The sequence below is a fragment of the Candidozyma auris genome, chromosome 1 (genome assembly GCF_003013715.1).
Source record: "Candidozyma auris chromosome 1, complete sequence".
NCBI classification, from domain to species: Eukaryota; Fungi; Ascomycota; class Pichiomycetes; order Serinales; family Metschnikowiaceae; genus Candidozyma; species Candidozyma auris.
In genome coordinates, this window is record NC_072812.1 from 410605 (window position 1) to 436006 (window position 25402).

Below are 25402 nucleotides of genomic sequence, written 5' to 3' on the forward strand. Positions count from 1 at the left end.
ACATTCTCACCTAAGGTGGTACGTACTATTTGCAAATCCAATCAAGGTTCATTACCATAAGGCGTCAAATGGATAATTTTTCAAAAAAAGTTCGTGTGTTCGATGCCTTTCCCAAGGTAGCTCCCGAACATTCGGTCAGATCCTCGAGAGGAGGTCTCTCGTCCGTCTTTACCATCCTTTTTGGACTTTTCATCTTATGGGTCCAAATTGGTGGGTTCCTCGGTGGGTACATCGACCGCCAATTTTCCGTGAACAGAGACATCCATCTGTCGCTTGACATCAACATCGATATGATTGTTGCCATGCCTTGTGATACACTAACGACCAATGTCATGGATTTGACCAGCGACAACTTTCTAGCGAACGAAGTACTCAATTTTGTGGGCGTGGATTTCTTCGTGCCACCTTACTTTAATATTAACAACGAAAACAATCACCATTCCAGTTCCAATTTGGATGAAGCGTTAGAGGGTTCGCTACGTGCAGAGTACGCTATCAAGGGTCAGCATATCAATGTGGATGCTCCAGCATGCCATATATTTGGGTCGATTCCCGTGAACCAGGTCAAGGGTGAGTTTTTCGTTGCTCCAAAGGGAGCAGTGTTTCCACAGAGAAGGCGGATTCCCGAGAGCTCGTTTAATCTCTCACACGCTATCTTTGAGTTCTCCTATGGAGAGTTCTACCCGTTCATGGACAACCCGTTAGACTTCACTGCCAAAGTGACGCTGGAGAAGAACCAGGTATATAATTACTACGCTAAGGTGGTGCCAACATTATATGAAAAAATTGGACTTGTGATTGATACGTATCAGTATGCTTTGACCGAGATCCATCATCCCGCCAGAGGCAGAGGCCTGGCACCACCAGGAATCTTCTTCTCTTATTCCTTCGAACCCATCAAGCTCTCAATACGGGAGAAAAGAATATCCTTCTTCCAATTCGTGTCTCGAATTGCCACCATCCTCTCTGGCTTGTTTATCGTAGCAGGCTACTTCTACAGGCTCTACGAAAAGCTTCTTGTGGTGCTTTTCGGAAAGCGTTATGTTGACAAAGGTAGGGAGAAGAAAGAAGGTGGTATCTTGGATCACGTTGTGCCTATAAAGAAAGACTTTTAATGAGGTTCGTGCCGGGTATCGGAGATAAACTCACCTTTGTGAGCCACAACATTGTTCATAGTTGTTCCCGGAATTTCTCGTCTAGGTAAGGGCCGCTCGCTAATGCAAGGTGGCTCCAATTTGTCTTCACGACGGGGCTAAGATATCTTCGAGACAGGTCTTCAAAGGTTTGTTGGGATAGACGTACACTATTTCTCATCAATTACCTTTCTTTGGTAAACTTCGTTTCGGTCAGCTCTTATCATCCAGCCTGTGCTGCGAAGGGAGAATATGTGCAGCGGAATTTCTGCCTCGGGCGGACGAGGCGTAGCACGCGGCAAATATGGCAAAGTGGAGGTGGAATCGATTAAGTCAATATTATTTTGGGAGGATGAATGTCATTTTCAATAAGAAGCCCTTGTCAAAATTCTGATAATTAAGCATTAAAATTCTCAAGTGGGAGACCTCGTCGGCTCTGCCTTCGCGCTGGCCTTCATCTATGGATTTTTTTTTTTCCGGGCTCTGACTACGGCGTTGACTATCTTGAAAACGGTTGCGCTTATATGAAGGATTTCCCCATCAATCCCCAGGCATTTTGTCCAGTCACCCACCCTTCACTAAGATCTCCCTTCTAGAACCAAAAAAAAGGGTAGAATATGCCTGGTAATAATGCCTGATTCAACAAAGAAAAGAATAAAACGTTCTCGGTTGGGCTGCCACAGATGCAAAAAGCTCAAGATCAAGTGTTCCGAAGACAGACCGACGTGTACATCATGCTTGAAAGCTAACGCATCCTGCGACTACAGTTTGAAACTTACGTGGGGTGGGAGACCTTATAAGAATGCTGAAAGACGAAAAGCATCTCAAGTACATGTCGTACCACCAAATTCAACAGATAAAAAGGGCGCATCGAAGCCGGGTGAGATAACGTTCGTCCCCAGCGCTTACGGCACTAGCGCTTCAAGCACGAAATCAGCTTCTCTAGATTCTCAACTTGCTGGAGCACAGCTGGAATCGGACAGTCGAAGTTTCCAAGGTCATTATGTGACAAGTGGCGTCTTCGTCTCGCCTAGCTTGGCGACTTCTATGTCCGCAACTTCGAGCAACAGGTCCGATTCTATGCAGAGTGATGAAGCCAAAGCGGAACCATACGAAGACAAGAATATTTCGACCCTCCTGCAAATGCCCGATATGAGCGATGTGGTGATACCAGATGAGCACCTCAATCACATACCTAGTATTTCTAATGGGGGAAGCCCTTCCTCGTTATCAGGGCTACTCAATCTAATGTCTCAGGACTTGACAGACCATGTCGAACATATAGAAAGCCACGTTCGATCGGAGGATTTACCGCGGACATGGAAGCGAGATACGCCAGAAGAGTCGAACGCCTTGGTTAGGTCCCCTTCGTCGTCATACCTCAGTCCCCCAGTGTCCATGGGTAGTGATCCACTCCTGCGATACCATTCCTTATTGTCAAACCCTGCGATGGAAGAGGCGTCTCATGCATGGCAAAAGCTATACTCCATACCTGCTCAACTCACGCCACTTCCTGATATTCTACTGAAAGTCCCAAGCTATCGTGAGCTTTTGAGATTTTGGGTGGAGGTGGCCTCCAATGATTTGGTTCCAGCACCATCGCATCTCTACACTGATAATCCATTCAAAGTTTTGGTTCCTCAGATGGCTATGAGATACCCGGGAGTTCTTACTACTGTATTGGCATTTGCAGCTCGCTGGCGAAGTTGCTTGATGAATGACTTGGACGACTCAGATACCACGGAGCTTGTAGAACAACTCTTGAACCGATCATGCAATGAGCTCCTCAAGCAACTTCAGAACGAAAAAGAGGCCACTTCTGATGGCGCTTTGCTCACTGCATTGCTTCTCTCGTGCTACGAAGTTGTCAATTCAAACGACATTGATAAGCACAGAACACACACAATTGGCGCAAGTCAAATCGTTCTTGCTCGAAGCGCGTCCCAAGAAAGCCAAAGCACTTCACCATCTTCTGATGACTCGGATAGCTCAGATCGCTCACTTGCAATGGTCTTCCAGCGTGACGAAAGTAATAAAGCCTTTTTCTTGACAAGATGGTTCTTTTACGTCGATGTTTTGGGAGCCCTCTCGACTACGAGGGGCCAAGACAAGTACCTTAGGGGGTACAGAAATGGGTCTCATTATGCGCCGGTTGATACTTTGCAAATGCCTTTTGGCAACTCACACAATCTTGACCCAAAGGGCGATATCGATTTTTTCATGGGGTTTGATGCTCGGATTATTCCTCATCTCATCAACATAGCATTACTCATTCGTGAGGTCGAAAGACTAGAGAGCACTGCAGAGGATGAAGCTCTCTCACTTCCAGTATGGCTAGTGACAGCTGCTCTTGAAACTAAGGAGAAGCTCAATGAAACGCATACCGCAGGCGAAGCGAGAAGACAAGCCCAGACAGAGCGAAGCATCGATCACAAACTTCGCAAACACACTATACATCTGCATCAAAGACAGAAGGGTATTGACGAGCTTCTTCAGCACGACAACACTCTTCGTGCTACTAACAAGTTATTTTATTGCATGGGCATGCTAAATCTATATCGAAGGGTGCTCAAAGTTCCGCGTAATTCGCCAATAGTTCAGGATCTTTCAAATACGATGGCGGACGTTTTACGATTCGGCGTGGAGGCCAGAAGCTCAGCTGAACTATGTACTATATTTTGCCACTTCTGCGCTGGATGTGAACTATTAGACCCAGAACGAAGACAGGTCATTTATGAACGGCACACCTGGATGGCCCAGTCAGGCAACCGCAACGCCATTAAGAGTCTTCAAGTAATGAAACGCTGCTGGGAGACTGGTGAGGACTGGACCACCGCAGCCAATGTACTTGACATTGATCTCGTCTTAATGTAACTACGGCTGTTTAGCCCTAAGTATTTTAATGGAAGAGGACCCACTGCTCCACTTGCAGCCACTTGCCTATTCTTTCGCGCAGCCGTCTCGTCTGCACTACACCGCGTAGGTACATCACCTCTGACTTTTTTGCAAGCCCATATCTGCTCGCATCCTCCCCGAAGAGGTCTGACGAGACTTGAGGCTAGTGGTTCTTTATTTAACTGTCCTTTGGATCATTCATCTTGCAAAACGACTGCATTGTAATCACTTGCAACTCATCTCTTTCATTCTAGACGACTGCTTGATTCATTCACCATGGACCTGCCGTCCTTTAGGGAAGAGCTCATTGGAGACATCAGCAGAAGTCACAAGGAACCTGGGTCCTCTGCGCTTCAGTCAAGTGTTCTTATGAGATGTGTGAAGTTCCTTTCGCTGGATTTCATGGCCAATGAGCTTGACCTTTTTGCGAAGCAGGAGTATCAGCCCATTGCAGGGCATGCGTTAATCATGTTCTCCTTTCCAGGTAAAACAAATACCACTGTGGAAGAAAGACTTGCACGGAGTGTCTCCTCAAGCATAGACAACGCTCGATGCTTTTACAAATGCTTGTCGGAGTTGAAACACCGCTTCGTGGTGTTGCGTCATATACCTGTTGCGCAAGTCAACCAATTTATAGAAATCGTCAACAGGTGGGTCGCGTCTCGTCTTCAAGTCAAGATTAAAGAAGGACTTGATGGTGTACTGGCATACGAGTGTTTACAAAATCCTACTCTTTTGCGGAACAACAAGGTTACACTCGACGTGGTCGTGAAGTATTATGTTGCCACTGTTACATCTGATCCAACGGAGATAGTTCCTGCTGCCATAATGTTGGCGATGGATGATGATAAGGAAAAGTTGAGTGTAGGGTTCCGTCTCATACACAACGCTTCTAACAAGAGTTTGGATCCACAGACCATCGATGAGTTCCACTTTCAACTATATCGCGTTCAAGACGCAAAGTATTTCACGCCGGCATTAGCTAAGCGATTCTGGTCATTGTGCGCTTACTTGTTCCGTGCTCTTGATACAGATCAGCTCAGGTCATTAATTTGCCCTCGTGATCTTGAGGAACAAAGTCAATATACACAGATCAGACTCTTCCCATTGATCCGTGTGCTTTTGAATAATATTCTAGCGCAAATGGATGTCACATTCATTGACCTTTTGAAGGTTCTTGATATTCTTTTATTGTCGCTCAAACAAGATTTTTGGGCCATTTCGGAGGGGACGCACTATCGAAATTTCACTGATGCCATTCTCCAAAGTCAGCTATATTCTCGTCTTCTACAGCAGGCTATTACAGAAGGTGAGCCTTCCAAGTTGCTGGAGTTGACTTCCTGGTTTCACGCCCTTCATCAGTCCTTGAACTCGTCCCAGAAGCAAGCAGCTGCATTGACCCTCAGCGATTTTTGTTTGCTGCATAAAATACCCAACACAAGTGCTACTAATCTCTTGTCGTCTACATTTAATGTAGATTTATTGGCGAAATGTCGCGATGACCCGCTGTTTTACTTGAGATTGAGCGATGCTCGAAAGGTAGTGTCCAAGTATGCTGGTACATTTATCAGTGCTGCAAAGAACGCATCGGGACCGAATTCAATGGAAATCAATCTTATCAGAGCATCGTTAACTTATGATGTCATGTTCACAGCCTACAACTCGTCTCAGCTTTCGAAGAATCAGATTCCTACTCTTTTAGATATCAACTCCTCGCTTTGGGAGGCTGTTCTACAGATACCGTTTAGGCTGACCTTCTTGGTCAACGCTTTAATACAGTCCTTGAGTGATGTCAATTCTATCATCGTATTCAAGCCGAAGAAGAATGAATCACCAAATAAAGATAAAGACTTGGAAGCAGCTATTAGCATGCACAACAAAGATGCTCGAAAGATCTGTACAAACGTTTCTGCATTGTTGGAGAAATTGGCTCTTACCGATCCTGATACAATGAGGGAGAGCTTAACAAATGCTTCTACTGCAATGGCGATATGGAGTTGCATTTTTTCACCTGAAACTAATCAGTCATCCTTGAACATATTATATCAAGTTTTTAATGCGGAAGGTCGTTTTGAGGCGATATGTGGTCTTTTGAGTCAATCCCTCAAGGATAATTTGGCTGCAATCGTTGCTTCTTTCGAAACTATCACAAAATTGAGGGTATTCGAGCCATGCCCAAAAGCTGTCAGAATCCTTATGGATGTTACAAATGCTCTCACAGACCCGCTTACGGGTATCCTAACCACTAGTCCAGAGTTTGCTACCGACAGTACTCAGATTGTTCAACAGCTTTGGACTAGCAGCTGGCTGTTATTAGTCATGATCTATCAACTCACACTCATTTGGGCTTCAATGTATCACTTAACTGACTTGATTGAGTTTACGCGAGATGTTCTTGACGTGAGCCATTCTCTTCTAGACTCCTTCAGGCCTCTCCTTGACTTTTTCGATGACCCTAGAGTGAGAGAAACTTTGTTTGGTAAGTTTTTGAAAGCATTTAACTACGTCATTGTGTGGCTTCGACTTGGTGATATGTCCCTTCTTAATTCGTGTGTAAATTTGGTTTTCAAAGGCTTCGATCTTGCAAAAGAAATGGGTGTTGATGTTGACAAAGAATTTCTCGCTACATTCGTTAAATATGGTGCAAGGGCCAAAAAGTTCAATAACAAGCTAACGGAGAAACAGAGAGAAGATGTTCTAGCAAAAGCAAGTGAGTTCGACAAAGAATTAGTGCGCTCCGTTGTTGAAGAAGCTCGTCGTCAACGTGCAGCTTCGAAAGAGATTCCATCGCAGCCTTCTCATGTTGATAAGGTAGCTGATAAAGGAGCGACGTATGCTTACCAATCAGGGAAACCAAAGCAGAGTAAGCAGCTGTTACTTACCAGATTTGGTGTCGTTTCCAAAGAGCCGCCTGTTGCTCCTGCTCCTCCGAAGCCATTCAAGTCCAATAATTTGGAAGCTATCCGAAACGAGCTTAAGAACAACCGTACCCCTCAGAAGCCAGCAGCAGCCCCTGCTCCTCCTAGACCAGCAGGATTCAATAGTAAAAGAGCCCCTGTCGTGGGACGGTCTCTCAATACTCTCCGTCAAACGGGTCGCGATTCGGATTCTTCAGAAGATGAGGATGAAGATATCGATACTTCAGATCTATTCCTAGACTCCAAGAAGAAGGCGAAAATCACCGAGTTGGATATCAATGGCAACCCGGTCGCCAAGGTGGCTCAGAGAAAGAAGGCCGAGCAGGATCGCCGTGACGAAGAGAGAATGAGAATGCGTCTCAACGTTAACCTTAAGCCACTCTACTCAACCATATTACGTTGGAACTACAATTCGGATAGTGCCTATCCGACCGAAGATCGTGATATTTACCAGCCCATCAAGGATACTTACTCTGACGTCAAGGAGTACGTAAGGCTCACAGAACCCTTGTTGATGCTTGAATGTTGGCAAGGTATACAGTCATCAAGGACAACCGGTCAGGAAGTGCCTGTGCAACTTCTTGTTGGTAGTCGTACAACATGCGATGGATTTTTTGATGTGTATGCTTCTATCAAGAAAGCTGACTTAGCAACAAGAAAAATTGGTGAGACCGATCTTATGGTCCTTGGTTACGTTGCGGACAAACATATTGAAGCTGCTTCAGAAGTCGCGTCCTACTTGAAGAAGCCAGGTACTCAAACTTGCTTAGCAAAAGTCAGAAGTATCAAACATGCGAACTCCGACTACTGTGATATAACTCTCCGCGTTTATCCTCAAGGTTCGATGATGGGCCTTCTAACGCCTAAAACGGTGATAGTGGGTATGAAGGTAATGCAAATGATAACGGTGGAAAGAGAGTACTCATCTCTCAAGGGCTTGCCATACTATGATCTCTGTGATGATATTTTGTCCGCTACACCCGCTGAACCAGTGAACATCTCAGATGAAGAAGCTAGATCCATGAGTAGAGGCTATGATGTGAACATTTCGCAAGCGAAAGCTATTTTGGCATCCGCGAGAACAGAGGGATTCTCTCTTATCCAAGGTCCTCCTGGTACTGGTAAGACGAAGACAATCTTGGGAATTGTTGGCCATTTCTTGACGACTGCACAGCTGGAAAACACCATCAGAATTCCAACTCCGTCCAATTCATCACGAAGCGCCACTCCTGAAGATACCGCAAAGGGTCCCAAAGTGTTGATCTGTGCTCCTAGTAATGCCGCTGTTGATGAACTTGTTCTTCGTGTAAGAGACGGTGTAGTCAATGCAAAAGGTGAACCTATAAACCCAAAAATTGTTCGTCTCGGAAGAAGTGATGCAATCAATCAAGCCGTGAGAGACTTGAGTTTGGAAGAACAAATTGACAGACAGTTAAATGTGAAGGCTAATGAGGCTCAAATCGACCCCAACATAAGAAATGAGCACACGAAATGCATTGCAGAGAGAGATAGAATACGTGAGGAGCTTAAACGAGGGGATTTAAGAGATGAGCAGGTTGTAGAGCTAGAGACGAAACTTCGAGATATTAACAAGAAGAGATCCGAGCTTGGTAAGCGGCTTGATGACCAAAGAGAGAATGCGTCTATTGCATATCGTACTCGAGAAATCGAGAGAAGGCAACTACAAGCAAAGATTCTCTCTGAGGCACGAATTATTTGCTCCACCTTATCTGGTTCTGCTCATGAATTTTTAGCAAGCATGTCGATGACCTTCGACCAGGTTATTATTGATGAAGCTTGTCAGTGTGTTGAGCTTTCAGCAATCATCCCATTGAGATATGGATGTAAGAAATGCATAATGGTTGGTGATCCCAATCAGCTTCCACCAACAGTGCTCTCGCAGAAAGCAGCGTCATTCAAGTATGAAGAGAGTTTGTTCGTACGGATGCAAAGACGCAAGCCAAATTCTGTGTATCTATTAGACGTGCAATATCGTATGCATCCACAGATCTCCAGATTTCCTAGCTTGCAGTTTTACAACTCAAGACTCAAAGATGGAAATGGAATGTATGAGAAAAATGATCGACCTTGGCATAGAGAGTTCCCATACTCACCATATCGCTTTTTTGATATTTTGAGTAAACATCAGCAAAGTGACAAAACTAAATCGTTTTTCAACTATTCTGAAGCTCAAGTAGCTTTAGAATTGGTGCAAAAGTTGATGGATATACTACCAACTAATCATTTTAAGGGAAGAATTGGTATAATTTCTCCCTATAAGGAACAAATCCGCACACTCAAAGATGTGTTCCAAAGAAAGTATGGTAGGACTATTCTTGATGAAATTGACTTCAACACTGTTGATGGTTTCCAGGGTCAGGAAAAGGAGATCATTATAATGTCATGTGTAAGAGCAAGTGAAAGTGGAAGCGTCGGGTTTTTAAGTGATATAAGACGTATGAATGTCGCCTTGACTCGTGCAAGAACTACACTCTGGATTCTTGGAAATAAAAAGTCGTTGAAGAGAGACAACGTATGGTCAAAGTTGATTCAAGATGCTGAAGATCGGAATTGTGTCACTTCTGCGGAGCCTGGATTTTTAAAGATGATATCTTCGAAGCCGACAACGAACACCTTTAAAAACCTGTCTCAGGTACCTCCTATAGGTGAGAGCACAAAGGAGCAGATCGACAACTGCAGGCCATCAGTGAAAAGACCTTCCGAAAACGACAGATCTTCTTCTGCTTCTGACTCTTCTGAGCCTCCACGCAAAAAGGCACTGCTGTTGTTTAATTCCTCCGAAGAATCCTCCAATAATTTATTGCCTCAGGTGAAGACTAAGATGAAGATTCCAAAAAGCGGTGTTTATGTACATCCTGGGACTAAGGTCCTGAGCCCTTTTCCTGTTGAAAAACCTGCCTCAAACTCTCCTTCTTCATCCGAGCCGACTCCTTCTGATGAGAAATCCAAAGTTGCAGATATTTCTGCCTCTGCGAAGGCACCATCCCCTCCAAAGGCAGTCAAGAGTGGTGTCTACGCTCCACCGGACCCCAAAGCCCGCAAAAAATCGACTAGTATATTTATTAAAAGGAAGGGCAATTCCCGCCAGGCGCGTCCGTCTGGGCCACCATATTAGGCTAATATAGAATTACCTTGGACTACTCAAACTTGAGATCCTTTGTTGCTTTGATGGCGGAACTCTTAGTTTTTTGCGAATTAGTAGAATTTACATTCTCTGTCACTGTATCAACAATCGTGGTTGAACGAGGGTGGTAACCATAATGTGTCATTGTAAACCTCAGAAGCGGCCTTGTTGAATTCAGGGATGCCGTATCATCGTCGCTTAAAATTATCTGAGCGCTTGAAACTTGATTGCTATAGTTGGTGTCATTTCGAAGTGAATCCAACGCATGAGCGACTGCGTTGAGCTCGCAGTATACCAAACTCTCAAAATAAACAGGCTGTCCAACCTTTCTTTTGTTTTCCCATTCGTCAAGCGCAGCTTTTAAGGTGTCAAAGCAGGAAATGAGCATGCTTTCCATCTCAGAAGGCATTGATCTCGATTGGGATAGCACCTCGAGCATCTTCTCTTCTCTTTTGTTAAGCAGAGCTGCTATATTACTCCATATAATACCATCTTGATGTAGAACAGCGGATAGATTTGAAGATGACACACTAAGATCTTCTAGAGCCCTAATCCGTTGCGATAGTAGTTCGGTAATGGGATTTACGTCGATCTTCTCCGTGATAGTGTTCAGCTCATCATCAACGTCATTACGTGAGGCCCTTTCATCTCTTTTGCCATTGAAAATCTTGTGTACCATGGATGACACTGTCTCCTTGACCTTAACAAATTGCGCATTGCCTTTCTCGTAACCTCTATCATATGCTGACTTCTCAGTCACTTGTTGTGTCTCGCCGTCAGCAACCTCGTAAGCTTGGGCACCCATATTTTGAGCATTCGGAGACTCTCCATGCTCTCGCTTAGCTGCTTCCTCGGCTGGCCTCGCTTTGACCACCTCACTAGACGATTTTTGATTTGCGCCTTTATATTTGAATAGTGCTTCGACGGGAACTTTTTTGTACAACACCTGCAATTCATCTTGAGGTAGTCCACTTGATAACAAAAAGTTGGTTATGACACTTTCCCCGTGTTTTTCAAGTTCTCGGAAGATATTTACATATTTGGCAGACTTGCTCTCAAGTACCGAGCTCGCCTCCTCTATCTCAGAATTGACGGCAGCCCTGTTTGCTCTTAATAGTCTCAAACGGCTTTCGAGGTCATCAATCTCAGTATCGATATCGTTACGTTTGTGAAGAAGTCCAGCAAGCTTGACACCAAAGCTGTGATCATCGCTTTTGATCGACTTAACACGGTTTAATACCCTCGATCGTCTGATGTCCCACCTTTCAAGGTGATGCAAGAGCCCTCTGAGCAGTGTGCTTTCTTTACCATATAGCTCGTGAAGCGAGTAACAGTTCTTTGATAGTTCAACAAAATGATCACCAAGTAGTTGTCTGATTTCCCTGCAATCATTTCCCTCGCTGATAAAACATTTATGAGTAGACATATCCCGCTTCATTTCCTCCTTTATTTCCTGTTGTCTGTCGAGCAAAAACTGTAGTAGCAGCTCGTCATGCTGGTGTGTTTGCCATACGTTATCCATGTCATTGTACAGATGCTCCTCTGTCTGTATAGCTGAGGGAGACATTGATTCCTTCAATGTGCTCTCATAAAGGTAGCTTGTCAGCAAAGAAGTCGATCGGTGGGGATCCTCGTTTGCAGTGGGTTCTTCTGTTCCGATATTGCTTGACGAGTTTCTGTCCTTATCTAGATCAGTGTGGTTCTGGGTGAGAAAGTCATTTGGATCGAGCCCGTCGTCTGATGACTCGGGCACCGTTCCTAGCAGAGAAAGTGGCTGAGAGGCAATTTGAACGGATGCGAGGTTAATCGACTCAAAGTCTTCGCCATCATCAGACATGGTGGTGACTAAGTAAGTGCCTCGAGGTGCGCATCAACTGGGAGATTATCGCGATGCAGTAGTGTGTTCCCCACAGTTCGATAAGAGCTAATCAAAATGAAAGTAGACGCTGTCAAGAATTATAATGAACTCTAGAGGTCTATGAGTATCTACTCCAATCGCCTGTGGGTGTTTTTTTTGATTTTTTTTTTTTTCTTATCGCTTACTCCTAACTTATGTGTACTTTCGAATCCTCTGCGCGAGATCGTCAAAAGAATGCTTACAGGACCCTAACATAGCGGGATAGTTCACCCGTACGAGTATGTGTTCCCTAGTCTCCTGTGAATAATGTCCTCAGTGTCCTGAATAAGAGTCGTTCTCTACCAAACTAAGCTCTTGTAGGTCAACGTATACGTATTGCGACAAGCACAATACGGAAGATTTCGGTTAAATATTGTTCAAAGTCAACGCAGATGCCACCGACGTGGAATCTACAGCGTTCTTAAACTCTTCAAAGCTTAGACGACCATCGCCGTCAGCATCAGCCTCCAGAATAGTCTTGTCGACAATCTGCTGTAGCTCTTCATCTTGCAAATTTTTGCCTACCATCATCTTCATGACAATAAAGAGTTCGCCATTACCAATGAAGCCATCTCTGTCGATATCATATATCTTAAATGCAAACCGAAGTTTCTCTAGACGTGAAGACTTGCCGCTGAAGGCTGAAAGACCCGTGATAAACTCTTGGAAATCTATCGTACCGTCGTGATCCTCATCGAAAACATCCATTAGTCTGCTGGAGAGCGGGTTTGAAGATATACCAGGAATCGCTAAGAACTCATTCTTATCAATGGCCCCACTCCCATCGCTATCGAGCTTCATGAACCTTTTTCTGAGTCTATCAATCTCTTCACGGTCAAAGTTCGTGCCTTCCATGAAGGACTCTAGAAGCGTGGATGATGCTAACCCCATTTTATTGCCGAATTTGCCTTTCTATATACGTGGTTGAAGTACTCGATTCTCCGGATGGGTGTTCTACATAATCCACTTCAGTGGGTACGATCTATGCAGGTTTTGGACAGGACTCCCAGTTATCAGAAGATCCATTGCCTTGAACTAATCCAAAGATCTGTTTGCTGATTTACGTTTATTGTCTTGGAAACGCCATAGTTATATACGTCTTTGCACATAATCTCATGAGCTCAAAGCTCCACGTTCCTCACAACTTTGGTGTGAAGGAACCGCCTACATGACTGCCTCCATCAATTGGCAACACAATACCGTTGATGTAATTAGACTGTCTAGCAACCAAAAACATCACTGCATTGATCAAATCTTCCTTCACACCCAAACGCTTTCTTGGGTTCGTTTCTTTCATCATTTCACCAGCCATGTCCAAGAGACCTTGGGACATCTTGGTAGGGAAAAAGCCAGGGGCAAGGGAGTTGACAGTGATATTTCTGGGGCCCAATTGAACAGCCAAGTTCTTGCCCAAATGAGAGACACCAGCCTTTGAAGCCAAGTAACCATAAGTGCCGACTGGGTCAGCTGCAACAAGCGAAGCAACAGATGACATGATGATAACTCTTGCTGGGTCGTTTTCCTTACCAGCCTTTTCGAGCAAGGGAGCAAATAACTTAATAGTGTGGAACACAGCCACAACGTTTAAATCAAGGACTTTTTTAACGGCAGCAATTGGGTGCTCCTCCAAGGACGCTCCCCAACTGGCACCGGCATTGGCAATAAGAATATCAACTTGGGAGACTTTCTTGCTCACCTCATCAAAAAACCTCTGACAGTCACTTTCCTTGGAAATATCAGCTGGAATGGCAATCACTTCAACGGCCTTACCGTCATCTTTGGCAATTTTTTCTAAATGCGCTTTGGCTTCCTGGCAGGCCTTGTCCTTTCTAGAAGTTATGACAATGGTTTTGATGCCATTCTTGACTAGCCCTTCAGCAGCATAAAGACCCAAGCCTCTTGTGCCTCCAGTTACAACGGCGGTCTTGCCATTAACTTCGTAAGTGTACATTATTTAGAGTTGTGAGTGAAGGTGATGAAAATTCGAGGAGTTCACTGTCGGCTCTTTATATAATTTCTCCGGCATTTTCCCCACAAATGTGTCCTATTTCCCTCGGCAGCACAGGTTCGCGCCCAATTATGTCCGGGACGCTCACATGAAAGGTCTCCAACGTTCAGGGGTCGCTTTCCGCGAGCGCTTTGGGTAGTACATAAAACACCATTTGCAACCCGATTTTGCGTGGGTTTGCGGCAACGAAGCAACTTGTTTCTGAATTTATGAGAGAGATGTCCTTGCCCGTAATTACCTGATGTAGCATGTTTGTGCCATTAGCTTGATCGCTGATTGACCAAATTTCGACCACCTCGTCGTTAACTATGAAGAGCTCGTTATCATGGAATCCAGTGGCACGCGGCTTGAAGTCGAACTTCACAACATTATTCCGTGAAAGCTTTCCCGACTTGTTAACGAAAATGGCACATTCGTTGTACACCAACAAGAACTCCTTGTTATTGTTAAGTTTAAACATCCCCATTGGCTTGATCCCGCTATGAGAGAGCATTCTCCTGATTTGCTCGCTACCTTGAGTTGTGCCCTTTCTGCTGTATACATCAATCTTCTTGTTGATGCTCTCTTGAGCGGGAAGCTCTGGCACAGTTCGCGGCTGGAGCCTATTTAGATCTAAGATTTCAAACCCCCGCTGAGTGTGAATAGCAATGGTTGTATTGAACACGGACAAGCCATAACAATCAGCTTGGATGTAAAATCTTTTGAGTAAGAAGAAGGAACTGAATATGCCATTGTTGTCGGTCTCAACCGTGAAAACTTTGAAATTTGTGACACCTGCATTCTTCTTTTTAGCGAGGAATAATGTGGTCACACCTCGGTGACGACCAACCTCGTAAAACTGTATTTGATCGTTCGAAAGCATGGTCGATTGAAGGGTCTCTTTTCTTTCAAAATATACATCCACAAATTGCGGGAGAGAGTAGTACTTCAACGTCTTGTTGGCTAACACTATAATCACTTTGAAAGCAGGGAGTGCTGTGATCTTGGTCACACTAGTAGAATTTATCATTCTTTTCCAACGATTTTGCAAGTCCGAACAATAAAGTCCCGCACTTAAGCCGATTAAGTGGAAGGTAATACCCTTGTAAAGAAATCGCTCTGAGCATTTCACCCTGCCGACGACTATGCTATCATTATTCAGAGAGTATAAATCAGGACTAGCCCCTCTCTGCTTTAGAAGCACACTCGTATCTTTCGAATTGATCTGTAAAGGATCATTTGAAGGACAAATTGGTAACTTCAACATTCTATCATTAGACTCGTAGGCGAAAAAGGCGCATTCTGTCCCTTCAACTCGATACGGGGCTAAAGGCTCCACCTTCTTTAGAAGATTGGACCTTGCCTGAAGGATTCCAGTAAACCATTTCTTGCGTTCATTTTCGCTCTCAGCATAGAATGTATAAGCCTGACTCTTGCCGCGTCCAGCGCAGCGAAGCTTGAAAGGGAAAGTCGCTTCATCAGCATCTGCACTTTCAATTTCCTTATTGTCACTCACAGAGTTATTCAGAATTGGGGTTGTTATTGTTGCTAGAGTTCCAGTCTCACGCTCCCTATTTTCAAGAATGACAAAATCTAGAGGAATAGGATTTTCGACGACTTTGTAACTGACAGACCGAGCACTCTTGGACTTCTCCGTCAACAAAATGTAATTGTCAAGAACAATGAGGTGAACAGCATGAGTGTTAATTTTCAAATCACCTTTCCTGGTGAGGTTACCGCGATAGAAGAACTTTCTCAGTTTCGAATGAAGATTCAACTTTGGCTGCACAACATTAGACTTCCAGGTCAACTGCTTCTCAATTCTTCTGAGTGCATGGATATTATCAGCGTGCACTTTCATCGCGTTGACCTTACTGCCTAATTTCTTGATGTTTTCGATCGTGTTCGTTAATTCCTTAAATTCTGAATCGGTGGCATTGTAAGTTTTTCGAATATCTGATAGCTGTAAAGGAAGCTGTTGGTATCTCGAGTTGAAAGTGCTCAATAAAAGCATGTTTCCATTTACTTGGAGTTCTTTCACTGTTGGATTCGTGCGTAGACTCTCATCCCATTTTTTTAAAATATGATTTTGCAAAATATCTTCGATCATGGGAACGACACCCATGTAACGCAACAAAGCATCTCTGGATGATTTCGACCATGTGCTATAAAAGTTCGCTATGCTGACAACGTCTGTGATCAATCTGCCCTCTCGTATGAGAACTTTCAATAGAGGTTCCATTAAAACACTCTTATGAATTTCAAGTAGTTCTTTTGCAGGTGTCAAGACGTCATCTCTAAACTTGCTCAAGGACGTGACAATTGACGAGCTTGCAGCAGCAGTAGCGGTCCTTATAAAGTCTGGACCGACAATGTTTACAAAGCATTCTGCCCTTTGGATGAATTTTTGCTCAAACTTAATGAGGTCGAACAAGAAAGATTGTCGTTTCGTGATTTGTGGATCTAGGTCCATATCAAGAGCTGTCAACTGCCAATGGGAAGCCCAATCGGGACCAAGTTCAAAGTCCTCCATGTTCGTAGACTCCATCCTATTTTTGTGTTCTATCCAAGCATTAATGTGACACTTGGATGAATAACAAGATAAGAGATTGTCAGACTTCTCTTCCCATTGATGATCCTTGTCGAAGCCGTAGCAGTCTGTCAATTCAACAAAAACTGCGTTGACTTCTACGTTTTCAAAGAAGTTAACATGACAAATTTCACCTCCACCACTTTCAGCCACTGTCTCAACTTCCATTGCGTTTGCTTGTGTCAACGACTGGAGCATATGAGTGACATTTCGATTGATGATGTCAACTGCAACATTCCTTTTGTGAAATATGACAAGCTTTACTAAAGCTTTCTTCAACTCCACTTCCGAAATTGACGAGTCATGTAGCCAACATTTGAGCTTTAGGCACCAATTGAATACTTCCTTCAATGACCAAACGCTTGAGCATGCCGCAAAATGTTGAGAGTTTAATGAGGATGATGAAAACGGTAGTCTTGGAAGATCTAATGGCACAGGAGGTAATGAATCATGTTTCCTCTTTACAGACACCATTCCTCTCGGTATTTCATTAAGAATGTCCGACGTGATCACCTCCAGTGTTTCATATTGATCATGGGTAGAGGGAAGCTCCGGTAAAACGGAATAGTCGAATTTGTTTACCGAAGAAGGATAAGGGTCCATTTCATCGTAGAATTCTGACTGGTCCGTCTCAAGTAAACTCCAGCGGGGAATACGTTCCTCGGGTGATTCTTCGGCTTCGTCGTATGTCGTATCATTGCTCTGAAAAGATTGGTCTCCAACATACCATTGCTGTTTTCCACTGCCCTTGGTAGGAGACGGCGAGCGACTGTAGTCTGCAAAGTAAGACGATCTTCTTGATGGATAGCCTGGGGATCTAAGTGGTGATCCCGATGGCAGCTCATAGGGGCCATATCGAGATTCGAATTGTGCCGGTCTGTACTCTATTGGGGGCGAGCTATGAGCAATGTCATTGTGGTATGTTGATGATGTAATAAAATTGACTCTCAGTGGTGATGTTGGCAGCAAGTTCTCGCCAAGAAGCGTTGGAATGCGTGAGGGAGTAGACTTGTTTGGTTCATCGTGAGAATTAAAAATACTTTGATTATCGTCCAGGTCAATCAAGATGTCATTATCTATTGGGTATGGCGGAGAAGTCCCGAGGTCTGGCCCTGCAACCGAGCCTTTCGGTCTCGGAGGTATCTGCAATGACGCCATTTGTTCTTGTTCATATCGAATAGTGTTTATCATTTCTGGGGGACTAAATGGTGATGTTCCACCTTGCAGTAGGTTCTGAAATCTTCGTTTCGAAAAAGACTTTCGTCGGGACAGTTCCATTGTGGATAGGCTAGGAGATGTCGGGAAGCTGTTCTGTGTGCCTGGAGAAGCCAGAAACAATTCATCATTCGTCGATGGATTTGCAGAGGAGGGTTGTAAATTGTGATCTTGTTGGGACATATCGGTTGTGAAGTATTCATGGTCTGTTGACAATTGCTTAGGTCCCATGGGTCTGGGACACTCGTACGATAGTATAGAGTCCTCATTGATCTCGACAGAGTCATCTTCGAAATGAGTCGTTATAATGGGTTTCGGAAGCTCTCTAGGGGGTAGCGGAGGTGAGGTGATTGAGGCTGGAGGATTGAACAGGATCAGATTACCAGACTGTGGAGACCCCATATTTTGTGATGTCATCATGGGAGGGGGGGCTGGATCCTCCAATGGTGGGGGAGGCTTCCTCCTTAGCGATTTTTTCGACAGGGGCTGCGAAGCCATGGTTGAAGGGAGGAGGATGAAGCAATGTTTATCAGTAAAAAAGTTACGAACTGAATGGTGATGTCAAATGCTTTGAGGTGGATGTACTCAAACCTATCAAGCTAGGAAAGGTTTCTGTACAGGAAATTGACTGAACTCATTAACGATCGCTAAAGGGCTAAAGCTTAATTAGGAAAACGTAGAAATTTGGAAAGGCCACAAAGTTTGGATAGCTTCTTGATGGCGGAGCTTACGATAAATAAATTATGATATTATACGTGATGAGACTAGCTCTAAGCGGAGCGTTAGTATTTTCGCGTGGTTGCAAAACAAAGATCCACCTGTATCAAATAGAGAGCCTCTGGCAAGCGAGTCAGTTATGGGTGTGGAAAATAGTTCGTGGCTAAAATGTGAGCTTGGAGAGAAATCTTTCTAAGCATTCGCTTTTATCTGTACGCCACAAAATTGATGTCTATAGAGCTCTCTGCCAGAGCTCAAAGGCAATTGAGAGCCGAGTCAGTGAGAGCTCAGTTGTATCTTGGGCATGTTACTACGTGTTTACTCTATTGTAAGCTTCTGATGCAATAGCGAAAAGGAGCATGTTTTCCAAACGGTATCTCTTTCTTTCTTCGATAGTCGTGATAAGTCGAAAAAAAATTTAAGATAGATTCACACCTTAGTACTAAGCCGGTTCTACTATGTGCCCATCGAACTTCTACTATGTAAGTAAAGCGCGAAGTATTTGTGTGGTCTATTTGACGCGTTCACCACAACTATGGCTTACTCCGAAAAGATCTCCCAGGCAATTGCCGAGGGAGCAAAGCTCTATGCTATCAAGCAATTTGATGAAGCGGCTACCAAGTACGCTGATGCTTGCGCTGCTTATAACGAGGAGCACGATGAGGATGATGCTGACTTGCTTCTTTTGTATGGCAAGGCTCTTTTCCAAAGTGCCGTGACCAGATCTGGAATGCTTGGTGGTATCGGGGAAAACGATGAAGAAGAAAATGCAGATGAAGAAAAGGAGGAAAATGAAGAGGGAAATTTTCATTTTGAGGATGGTATTGCCCAGGAAGTTGATGACGATGAGAACGCGCAGAAAGAAGAAGACGAAGAAGAAGAGGAAGCTGCCGATCAAGACGAGGATAAAGAAAATCAAGATAATGAGGAGCAGCAAGAAGCTGGTCCTGAGCAATCTGACTTTGAAGTTGCGTGGGAAATTTTAGAATTGACAAGATCGCTTCTAGACAAGAGGCTAGAAGGCCAGTCAGCTGAAGGGGTTGAGAAGCCATACTTGAAAAACGCGGATGAAATACCCTCTTCAGAGTATGTCAGCAACATCAAGAAACTATCTGAAGTGTATGATCTTTTGGGAGAAGTCTCCCTCGAGGCTGAGAATTTCGCTCAGGCTGCAACTGACTTGCACAGGTGCCTTGAATTGCGTCAACAACTATACCCCAAGGACAGTGGCTTGGTTTCTGAATGTCACTACAAGCTCTCATTGGCACTTGAGTTCAGTCTTACCGACAACCTGAGAGAGGAAGCTACAGAGCAAATGAAACTCGCTATCGAAAGTGTGAAGTTGAGAAACTCAAAAGAGTCTGATGAGGAAAAGAAGAAGGACAATGACAACTTGTTGCGTGACATGGACGAACGATACAAAGAGCTTAAAAAAAGTCCCAAACCTGATCTCAAGGCCGAGCAGATGGATATCATCAAAGGCATTATGGGAGAAGCTGTCTCGTCTACGCAGGGCAGTAGTAGTAGCAAAGCAGTGCAAGATCTCTCGAACATGGTAAAAAGAAAACCTGTTGTGAACGACTTGTCTTCTATGGTAAAGAAAAGAAAAGCTCCTTCAGATTCGGCCGATCTGAAAAAACCTAAGAAGGAATAGTGCTCTGTGTATATTAAAATCCTAATGCGTGTGGAGGAAGCACGTAGGAAGCCCTCACTCGTACAAACCTCATCGCGAAAGACGTATAACGATACTCTACTGTATTGTGTTACACAATGGCTCCTTCAGTGAACGATAAAAAAGCAAGGAATAGAAGGCGGAAGAAGAGAAGGACAGAAGATATATCTTCTGACCTGGACTCAGATTCATCTTCGTCTTCGTCAACATTCCAAGGAGATGACGCACCTGACCAGCAGGACTCTGAAGACCGAAAAGATACCAATATCAACATAAATGATATTGATGTTCATTCTGATAACGAAGAATTAGGTGGGTCTATTCGCAATGAACCACTTTCAAGGGAGGTGCTGGAGAAAGTGAAAAGCATCAAATTTACCTCAATAGAGAACCAATCTCAGGCAGAAGCCCAGGAGACGTTGAAAAAGGATAGCCAGCAGCTTGATAACGAGTACTTAGCCCTCATGGCATCTTCATTTGCCAATGATATAGACGAGCTTCGAAAGAAACCCGATTTCACTGACAAGTCCATAGTCATGCTAGCTAAAACGCTACAATCTGGGAGCAACATGTTTGATGAAGACTCCCTCGACGCCATCTTAAAGAAATAGGGTAAGAACCTGAGACCAAGTTGGAAGAGAAGGTATCTTACATGCTAGCCATGATGTGTGCAAAATGACCGACTGACGTCAGGACGAAAGGACACCTAAAATCCTCGTACGCTAATGCAAAACGAATCTGAGAGTAATAGACATTGACATGACAAATACACAAAATTCAGTTTGAATGTAAGTTCCCGATTCTTCTGTCCTTAGCGGCTACTGCCGTGTCTGGTGGATTCGCAGTCATCGCAGTCAGACAGGGCCTGCAGAGTCAAATGGATCAAGTATTTCACCATAGCTATTTCTCCCTCTTACACCTCTAACAAGAAAATTCCATAGATGAAAAAGAGTTCTGCCGCCAAGGAGAGCACCTTGGACGCAGTGCTGGAATCCTCCGATGAAATAAGAGCATATGGCTTGTTCAAGCGCTTCTCAGACAAGCTTGACTCATTGGGGGTCGAAGCAAGAGGAATCGAAAGGATCCAGCCGTATGAAAGAGCAGTGAATAAACGAAAGCAATTTATTACCGTCATGGGACTCTGGCTTTCTGCTTGTGGAGGCTTGTCCTCGATGTCGTCATTTTACTTGGGGCCGTTGCTTTTTGGCTTGGGATTGAAAAATACTGCCATCACTGGCATTGTGGGTATGACATTAGGGTGTCTTGTGGCCGCCTACTGCTCCCTCATGGGCCCTCGTTCTGGGTGCAGACAGATGGTCAGTGCCAGATTTTTATTTGGATGGTGGTTTGTGAAATTGGTGTGTTTGGTAAGTATCATCGGTGTGATGGGCTGGTCTGTGGTGAACTGTGTGGTTGGGGGACAAATTCTCGCTTCCATGAGTGACGAGAAAGTTCCTCTCGTTGCTGCCATTGTCATTATTGCCGGGGTGTCGCTATGTGTCTCCATTGGAGGAATCCACTACTTGCTTCGGGTAGAGGCATTTCTAAGTCTCCCGGTGAACTTTGCATTCTTGATGCTATACGTGGTATCTTCCAGGAAATTTGAATATCTCCTGAATGCAGACGCTCCAAACGTCGACCATGACACTGTCAAGGGCAATATGTTCTCGTTCTTTTCATTGTGCTTCTCCATCACGTCGACATGGGGCTCTATTGCATCTGACTACTACATCTTGTTCCCTGAGGATACTCCAGATATCCAAATTTTTTCCCTCACATTTTTTGGTATCTGGATTCCGACTACTTTTGTGGGTACCGCTGCCATTTTGATTGGTAATGTTGCTCTAAACTATACCCCTTGGGGAGAGGCCTACGCTACCATGGGCATGGGAGGTCTCCTAAATGAGGCATTTAAAGCATGGGGTGGAGGTGGCAAGTTTTTGCTTATTTTGATATTCTTATCACTTATATCAAACAACATCCTCAACACTTACTCTGCTGCATTCGGGGTGCAGCTCATTGGGATTCCCTTGGCGAAGATTCCTCGGTGGGTATGGGCCATTGTGCTCACAGCCATTTACCTCGTCTGCGCTATTGTCGGACGCAACAAGTTTTCGGACATCTTGGGCAATTTTCTTCCGATGGTTGGATACTGGATTCTGATGTACTTCATAATGCTACTTGAGGAAAACACCATTTTTCGCAGCCATCGCTTCCACCACCTCTACACGGAGGAAAACGAGGATATTGCCGCTAGTGCGCACAAAATCGATGGCCCTGTGGGTCTCTACAAAAAAAGACCCAACGTTTTCTACAATTTTGCCATCTGGAACGACTACACGCGGCTCACCCAAGGTTTGGCGGCTACTCTAGCGTTTTTGTTCGGGGCCGCGGGAGCTGCCGTCGGCATGTCACAAGCGTACTGGGTCGGGCCATTGGCGAGAAAAGTCGGTGGGGAAGAAGGAGGCGATATTGCCATGTGGCTTTGCATGGGCTTCAGTGGAGTAGTGTACCCTTGGGCTCGCTACGTAGAGTTGAAAAAGTATGGCAGGTGAGTGGAACGGAAACGGGTTGCACGGAACCGTGAAGGACGCGGAAATTGAGAATCAAGTACGAGAAAAATTTCACCAATGTGGGAAGTATACACAAAGGTTGCAGACTAAAAAAATGGAAGAAAAAAAAATTTTTGTCGAGCCGCTCGATGCTGTGGTTTTTAAAGGGCAATTGCAAACGTCTAGGATCCCAAGATTGCTTTTTCATCGTTTCCGTGAGCCCTGACGAAACCCCCGTCTCCATAACCGTAAACACTCTGCACGCATTATTGTCTGCGCCAGGGCCGTTTACGAAGAAAAAAAAAAATAAAGGTATTTTCTTCTTCTGGCTTCTTGGAACAGATCGCACCCTCCCCCGTACATCGTGCGGCAGCGCGAACAATCATATAGCGCCGCTCTCGATTAAGCCTCACCCGACTGGCTTTGACTCATAGCAGCTGACTAATGAGTGCAAGTTATAAGTAAAGAGGAGATCGTCGTTTGGAGTCACTCTCTTAGAGGTAGAATTCTCAATTTTCAAATGAACCGGAAAGATGATCGGAAAGATGACAACGACGACGACGGCGACTCCTCCAAGCCAATGTGTAAACCTCAGGATCCCATCTGGACCATCTTGCCCTCCTACTACATGTATCACTCCACATTTACTGGAGACCAGGACCCTCCGCAGTACACGGAACAGTCTGATAATTTTGCAAGGCCAGGCTCGTATTCGAAGTGTGATAGCTCTAGTAGGGTTGTCTCCTCTCACTTGTCTAGCGAATTGAACACAGAAATCACCAGCGTGTCTCAGAGTGATACGAGTTACCGAAACAACTCAAGATCCGATCTGGTTGGTCTGAGTGACGGCAGCTTCATTGTGGCCGATGAGTCCAGCAGCTCTTGGAGAGAAACAATTTTGGATAACTTTTCACACTTGCGTAATTTGACAGGCACGGATAATGAAATGTCCAATGCGGTGAAGTTATCCTTTCACTTCACGAAAGACGTGGGTGAGCGTGGTGTAAAGCCTGAGATAATTGACCCTTCCCTTTACGAATATAAGCAAGGAGACTATTTAAATGGGTTTATCTATATCAAGAACGAAGGCACCAAACCGATTCCTTTTGATATGTTCTATGTGCATTTTGACGGAAACTTCATTGTATCGGACAAAAATAACGTCAAGTCGAGGCAGCCAATCAAGATACGCAAGTTCTTGGAAATGTATGATTTCGCTGCATCTTGGAATCCTGTCTCGGTAAATCGTTTGCTTTCAGAAAAAGATAATACTTACTGTTGCCCATATTTGTTCGACCCTTTGGACAAGTCCCAGTTGTCCATTGGTCCTGAAAGGATGGTGTATCCTGGCATTCTTTACAAACGATTTTTCACTTTTAAAATCCCTACTAGATTGCTAGACACAGAATGCAACGATCACAATCTTCCTGGCCATACAGAATTGCCTCCGACGTTAGGAACTTGCCCGACTGAAAGGGAACAATGGAAAAAGTCGGACAAAATGATCAACGACTTTTCTTTTGTAGATACCTCGATTAGCCATGGCTTATGGGCCAGATTCATCGGTAAAGCTTCGAAATATGATGCTACCATGACTGATGCCAAGGGATGCAAGTTGATAAACGCTAAGGGTGATGAGTTCGTCATCTTAAAGGAAGCAGGATCTTTCATCCGTATCCTTCAGGAGACTAATATTCCTAGCGATGCGGAGAAGATGGCCAATAATAGAGTCACCAGGGTCACGTACGACAATTTTGTGGAGCAAATTAAGGAGCGCATTGCCGTTGGAAAAGAGCTTTGTAAAGCGATCAAGACTTTGGATTGCAGAGATGACGCTCTTCTTTGTCACCGTATCGCCGCAGAAGAAGCTGTACAACGGGAAGCCCGTAATGATCATGTCAAGTCACAACAACTATTCACAAGAGATTCACACGCCCGTGATGTGAAAGCTACTTATCACGTTCCGAAGTCATATGATATTGCTATTCCTTACCGAAAGAAATCACTCTTTAGCAGGTCTAAAGAGCTAGGCTCAATAATGCTCTCGACCCCAAAAATCGATTACCTCTTGAGCTATATTTCACCGAAGCGGTTTAGAACTAGAGGACCTATAGACCCATCTTCCTGGAAAGTCGAGATTCCTTTCGAAATTACATATTCGCCATGTCGCAATCGAGATGATGTCGAAGTAAAGCCACCTGAGATTCTCTCAGTATATGGTGAATTGGTGGTGTTCACATTAAAATCAAACAATCGCCCAATTCCAATAGAATTGAATCATGAGTTCTTGTTCAAGAATACGTCTAAGATGGATGATTGTGGTCAATCAATTGATGATTTTACACATATTGTAAAGCATCCTATGCAACAATATGCGGGAGAGTTGTATAATTTGTTCAAGGTCTTGGGCACCACAAACTTTCAGGTCCAGAAAGGCATGGTCGAGGATCTTGCCGCATTGTCTAAAGTCGAGGAGAAATATAACAGACTTGTCCTTGAAGACATGTGTGTAAAAGACGAGTCTACAGCCGCAAATCCAAAGCCTTGTGTCAATGGGGTAAAGATTCCATGGAGCCGTCTGGACGGTGATCTGTATAAGAAAAAAATTTTCACTTTGCGTCGATGTCACCAAGGCCAAAAAGATGCTGGTGGATGCCCCGCCCAAGGGAAAGGATTATAAG

At 44.4% G+C, this 25402-nt stretch overlaps 11 protein-coding genes across 11 annotated transcripts; 7 read left to right on the forward strand and 4 right to left on the reverse strand. All coding sequences in view use genetic code 12, as the record gives it.

Annotated features, from left to right (window-relative positions):
• Positions 1 to 68: 68 nt before the first annotated feature.
• Positions 69 to 1115, forward strand: CJI96_0000190 (uncharacterized protein; the record flags this gene model as incomplete). The annotated part of the gene is made up of 1 exon (XM_029034412.2): positions 69 to 1115. One exon carries the CDS (start codon positions 69 to 71, stop codon positions 1113 to 1115), a length of 1047 nt encoding a protein of 348 aa, XP_028889654.2.
• A 1065-nt stretch (positions 1116 to 2180) lies between these two features.
• Positions 2181 to 4007, forward strand: ZCF32 (Zcf32p; the record flags this gene model as incomplete). The annotated part of the gene is made up of 1 exon (XM_029034413.2): positions 2181 to 4007. One exon carries the CDS (start codon positions 2181 to 2183, stop codon positions 4005 to 4007), a length of 1827 nt encoding a protein of 608 aa, XP_028889655.2.
• A 297-nt stretch (positions 4008 to 4304) lies between these two features.
• SEN1 (DNA/RNA helicase SEN1) lies at positions 4305 to 10082 on the forward strand (the record flags this gene model as incomplete). The annotated part of the gene is made up of 1 exon (XM_029034414.2): positions 4305 to 10082. One exon carries the CDS (start codon positions 4305 to 4307, stop codon positions 10080 to 10082), a length of 5778 nt encoding a protein of 1925 aa, XP_028889656.2.
• Positions 10083 to 10104: 22 nt separating this feature from the next.
• CJI96_0000193 (uncharacterized protein) lies at positions 10105 to 11928 on the reverse strand (the record flags this gene model as incomplete). Its single annotated transcript, XM_029034415.2, has 1 exon — positions 10105 to 11928. The coding sequence occupies one exon, from the start codon at positions 11926 to 11928 to the stop codon at positions 10105 to 10107; it is 1824 nt and encodes a 607-aa protein (XP_028889657.2).
• Positions 11929 to 12354: 426 nt separating this feature from the next.
• CNB1 (calcineurin regulatory subunit B) lies at positions 12355 to 12879 on the reverse strand (the record flags this gene model as incomplete). Its single annotated transcript, XM_029034416.1, has 1 exon — positions 12355 to 12879. The coding sequence occupies one exon, from the start codon at positions 12877 to 12879 to the stop codon at positions 12355 to 12357; it is 525 nt and encodes a 174-aa protein (XP_028889658.1).
• Positions 12880 to 13126: 247 nt separating this feature from the next.
• CJI96_0000195 (uncharacterized protein) lies at positions 13127 to 13939 on the reverse strand (the record flags this gene model as incomplete). The annotated part of the gene is made up of 1 exon (XM_029034417.1): positions 13127 to 13939. The coding sequence occupies one exon, from the start codon at positions 13937 to 13939 to the stop codon at positions 13127 to 13129; it is 813 nt and encodes a 270-aa protein (XP_028889659.1).
• Positions 13940 to 14102: 163 nt separating this feature from the next.
• TUS1 (Rho family guanine nucleotide exchange factor TUS1) lies at positions 14103 to 18200 on the reverse strand (the record flags this gene model as incomplete). The annotated part of the gene is made up of 1 exon (XM_029034418.2): positions 14103 to 18200. One exon carries the CDS (start codon positions 18198 to 18200, stop codon positions 14103 to 14105), a length of 4098 nt encoding a protein of 1365 aa, XP_028889660.2.
• Positions 18201 to 19032: 832 nt separating this feature from the next.
• CJI96_0000197 (uncharacterized protein) lies at positions 19033 to 20151 on the forward strand (the record flags this gene model as incomplete). Its single annotated transcript, XM_029034419.1, has 1 exon — positions 19033 to 20151. The coding sequence occupies one exon, from the start codon at positions 19033 to 19035 to the stop codon at positions 20149 to 20151; it is 1119 nt and encodes a 372-aa protein (XP_028889661.1).
• A 116-nt stretch (positions 20152 to 20267) lies between these two features.
• On the forward strand, positions 20268 to 20780 carry CJI96_0000198 (uncharacterized protein; the record flags this gene model as incomplete). Its single annotated transcript, XM_029034420.2, has 1 exon — positions 20268 to 20780. The coding sequence occupies one exon, from the start codon at positions 20268 to 20270 to the stop codon at positions 20778 to 20780; it is 513 nt and encodes a 170-aa protein (XP_028889662.2).
• Positions 20781 to 21110: 330 nt separating this feature from the next.
• FCY23 (Fcy23p) lies at positions 21111 to 22724 on the forward strand (the record flags this gene model as incomplete). The annotated part of the gene is made up of 1 exon (XM_029034421.2): positions 21111 to 22724. One exon carries the CDS (start codon positions 21111 to 21113, stop codon positions 22722 to 22724), a length of 1614 nt encoding a protein of 537 aa, XP_028889663.2.
• Positions 22725 to 23241: 517 nt separating this feature from the next.
• Positions 23242 to 25401, forward strand: BUL1 (Bul1p; the record flags this gene model as incomplete). Its single annotated transcript, XM_029034422.2, has 1 exon — positions 23242 to 25401. One exon carries the CDS (start codon positions 23242 to 23244, stop codon positions 25399 to 25401), a length of 2160 nt encoding a protein of 719 aa, XP_028889664.2.
• Between the last annotated feature and the right edge of the window lies 1 nt (position 25402).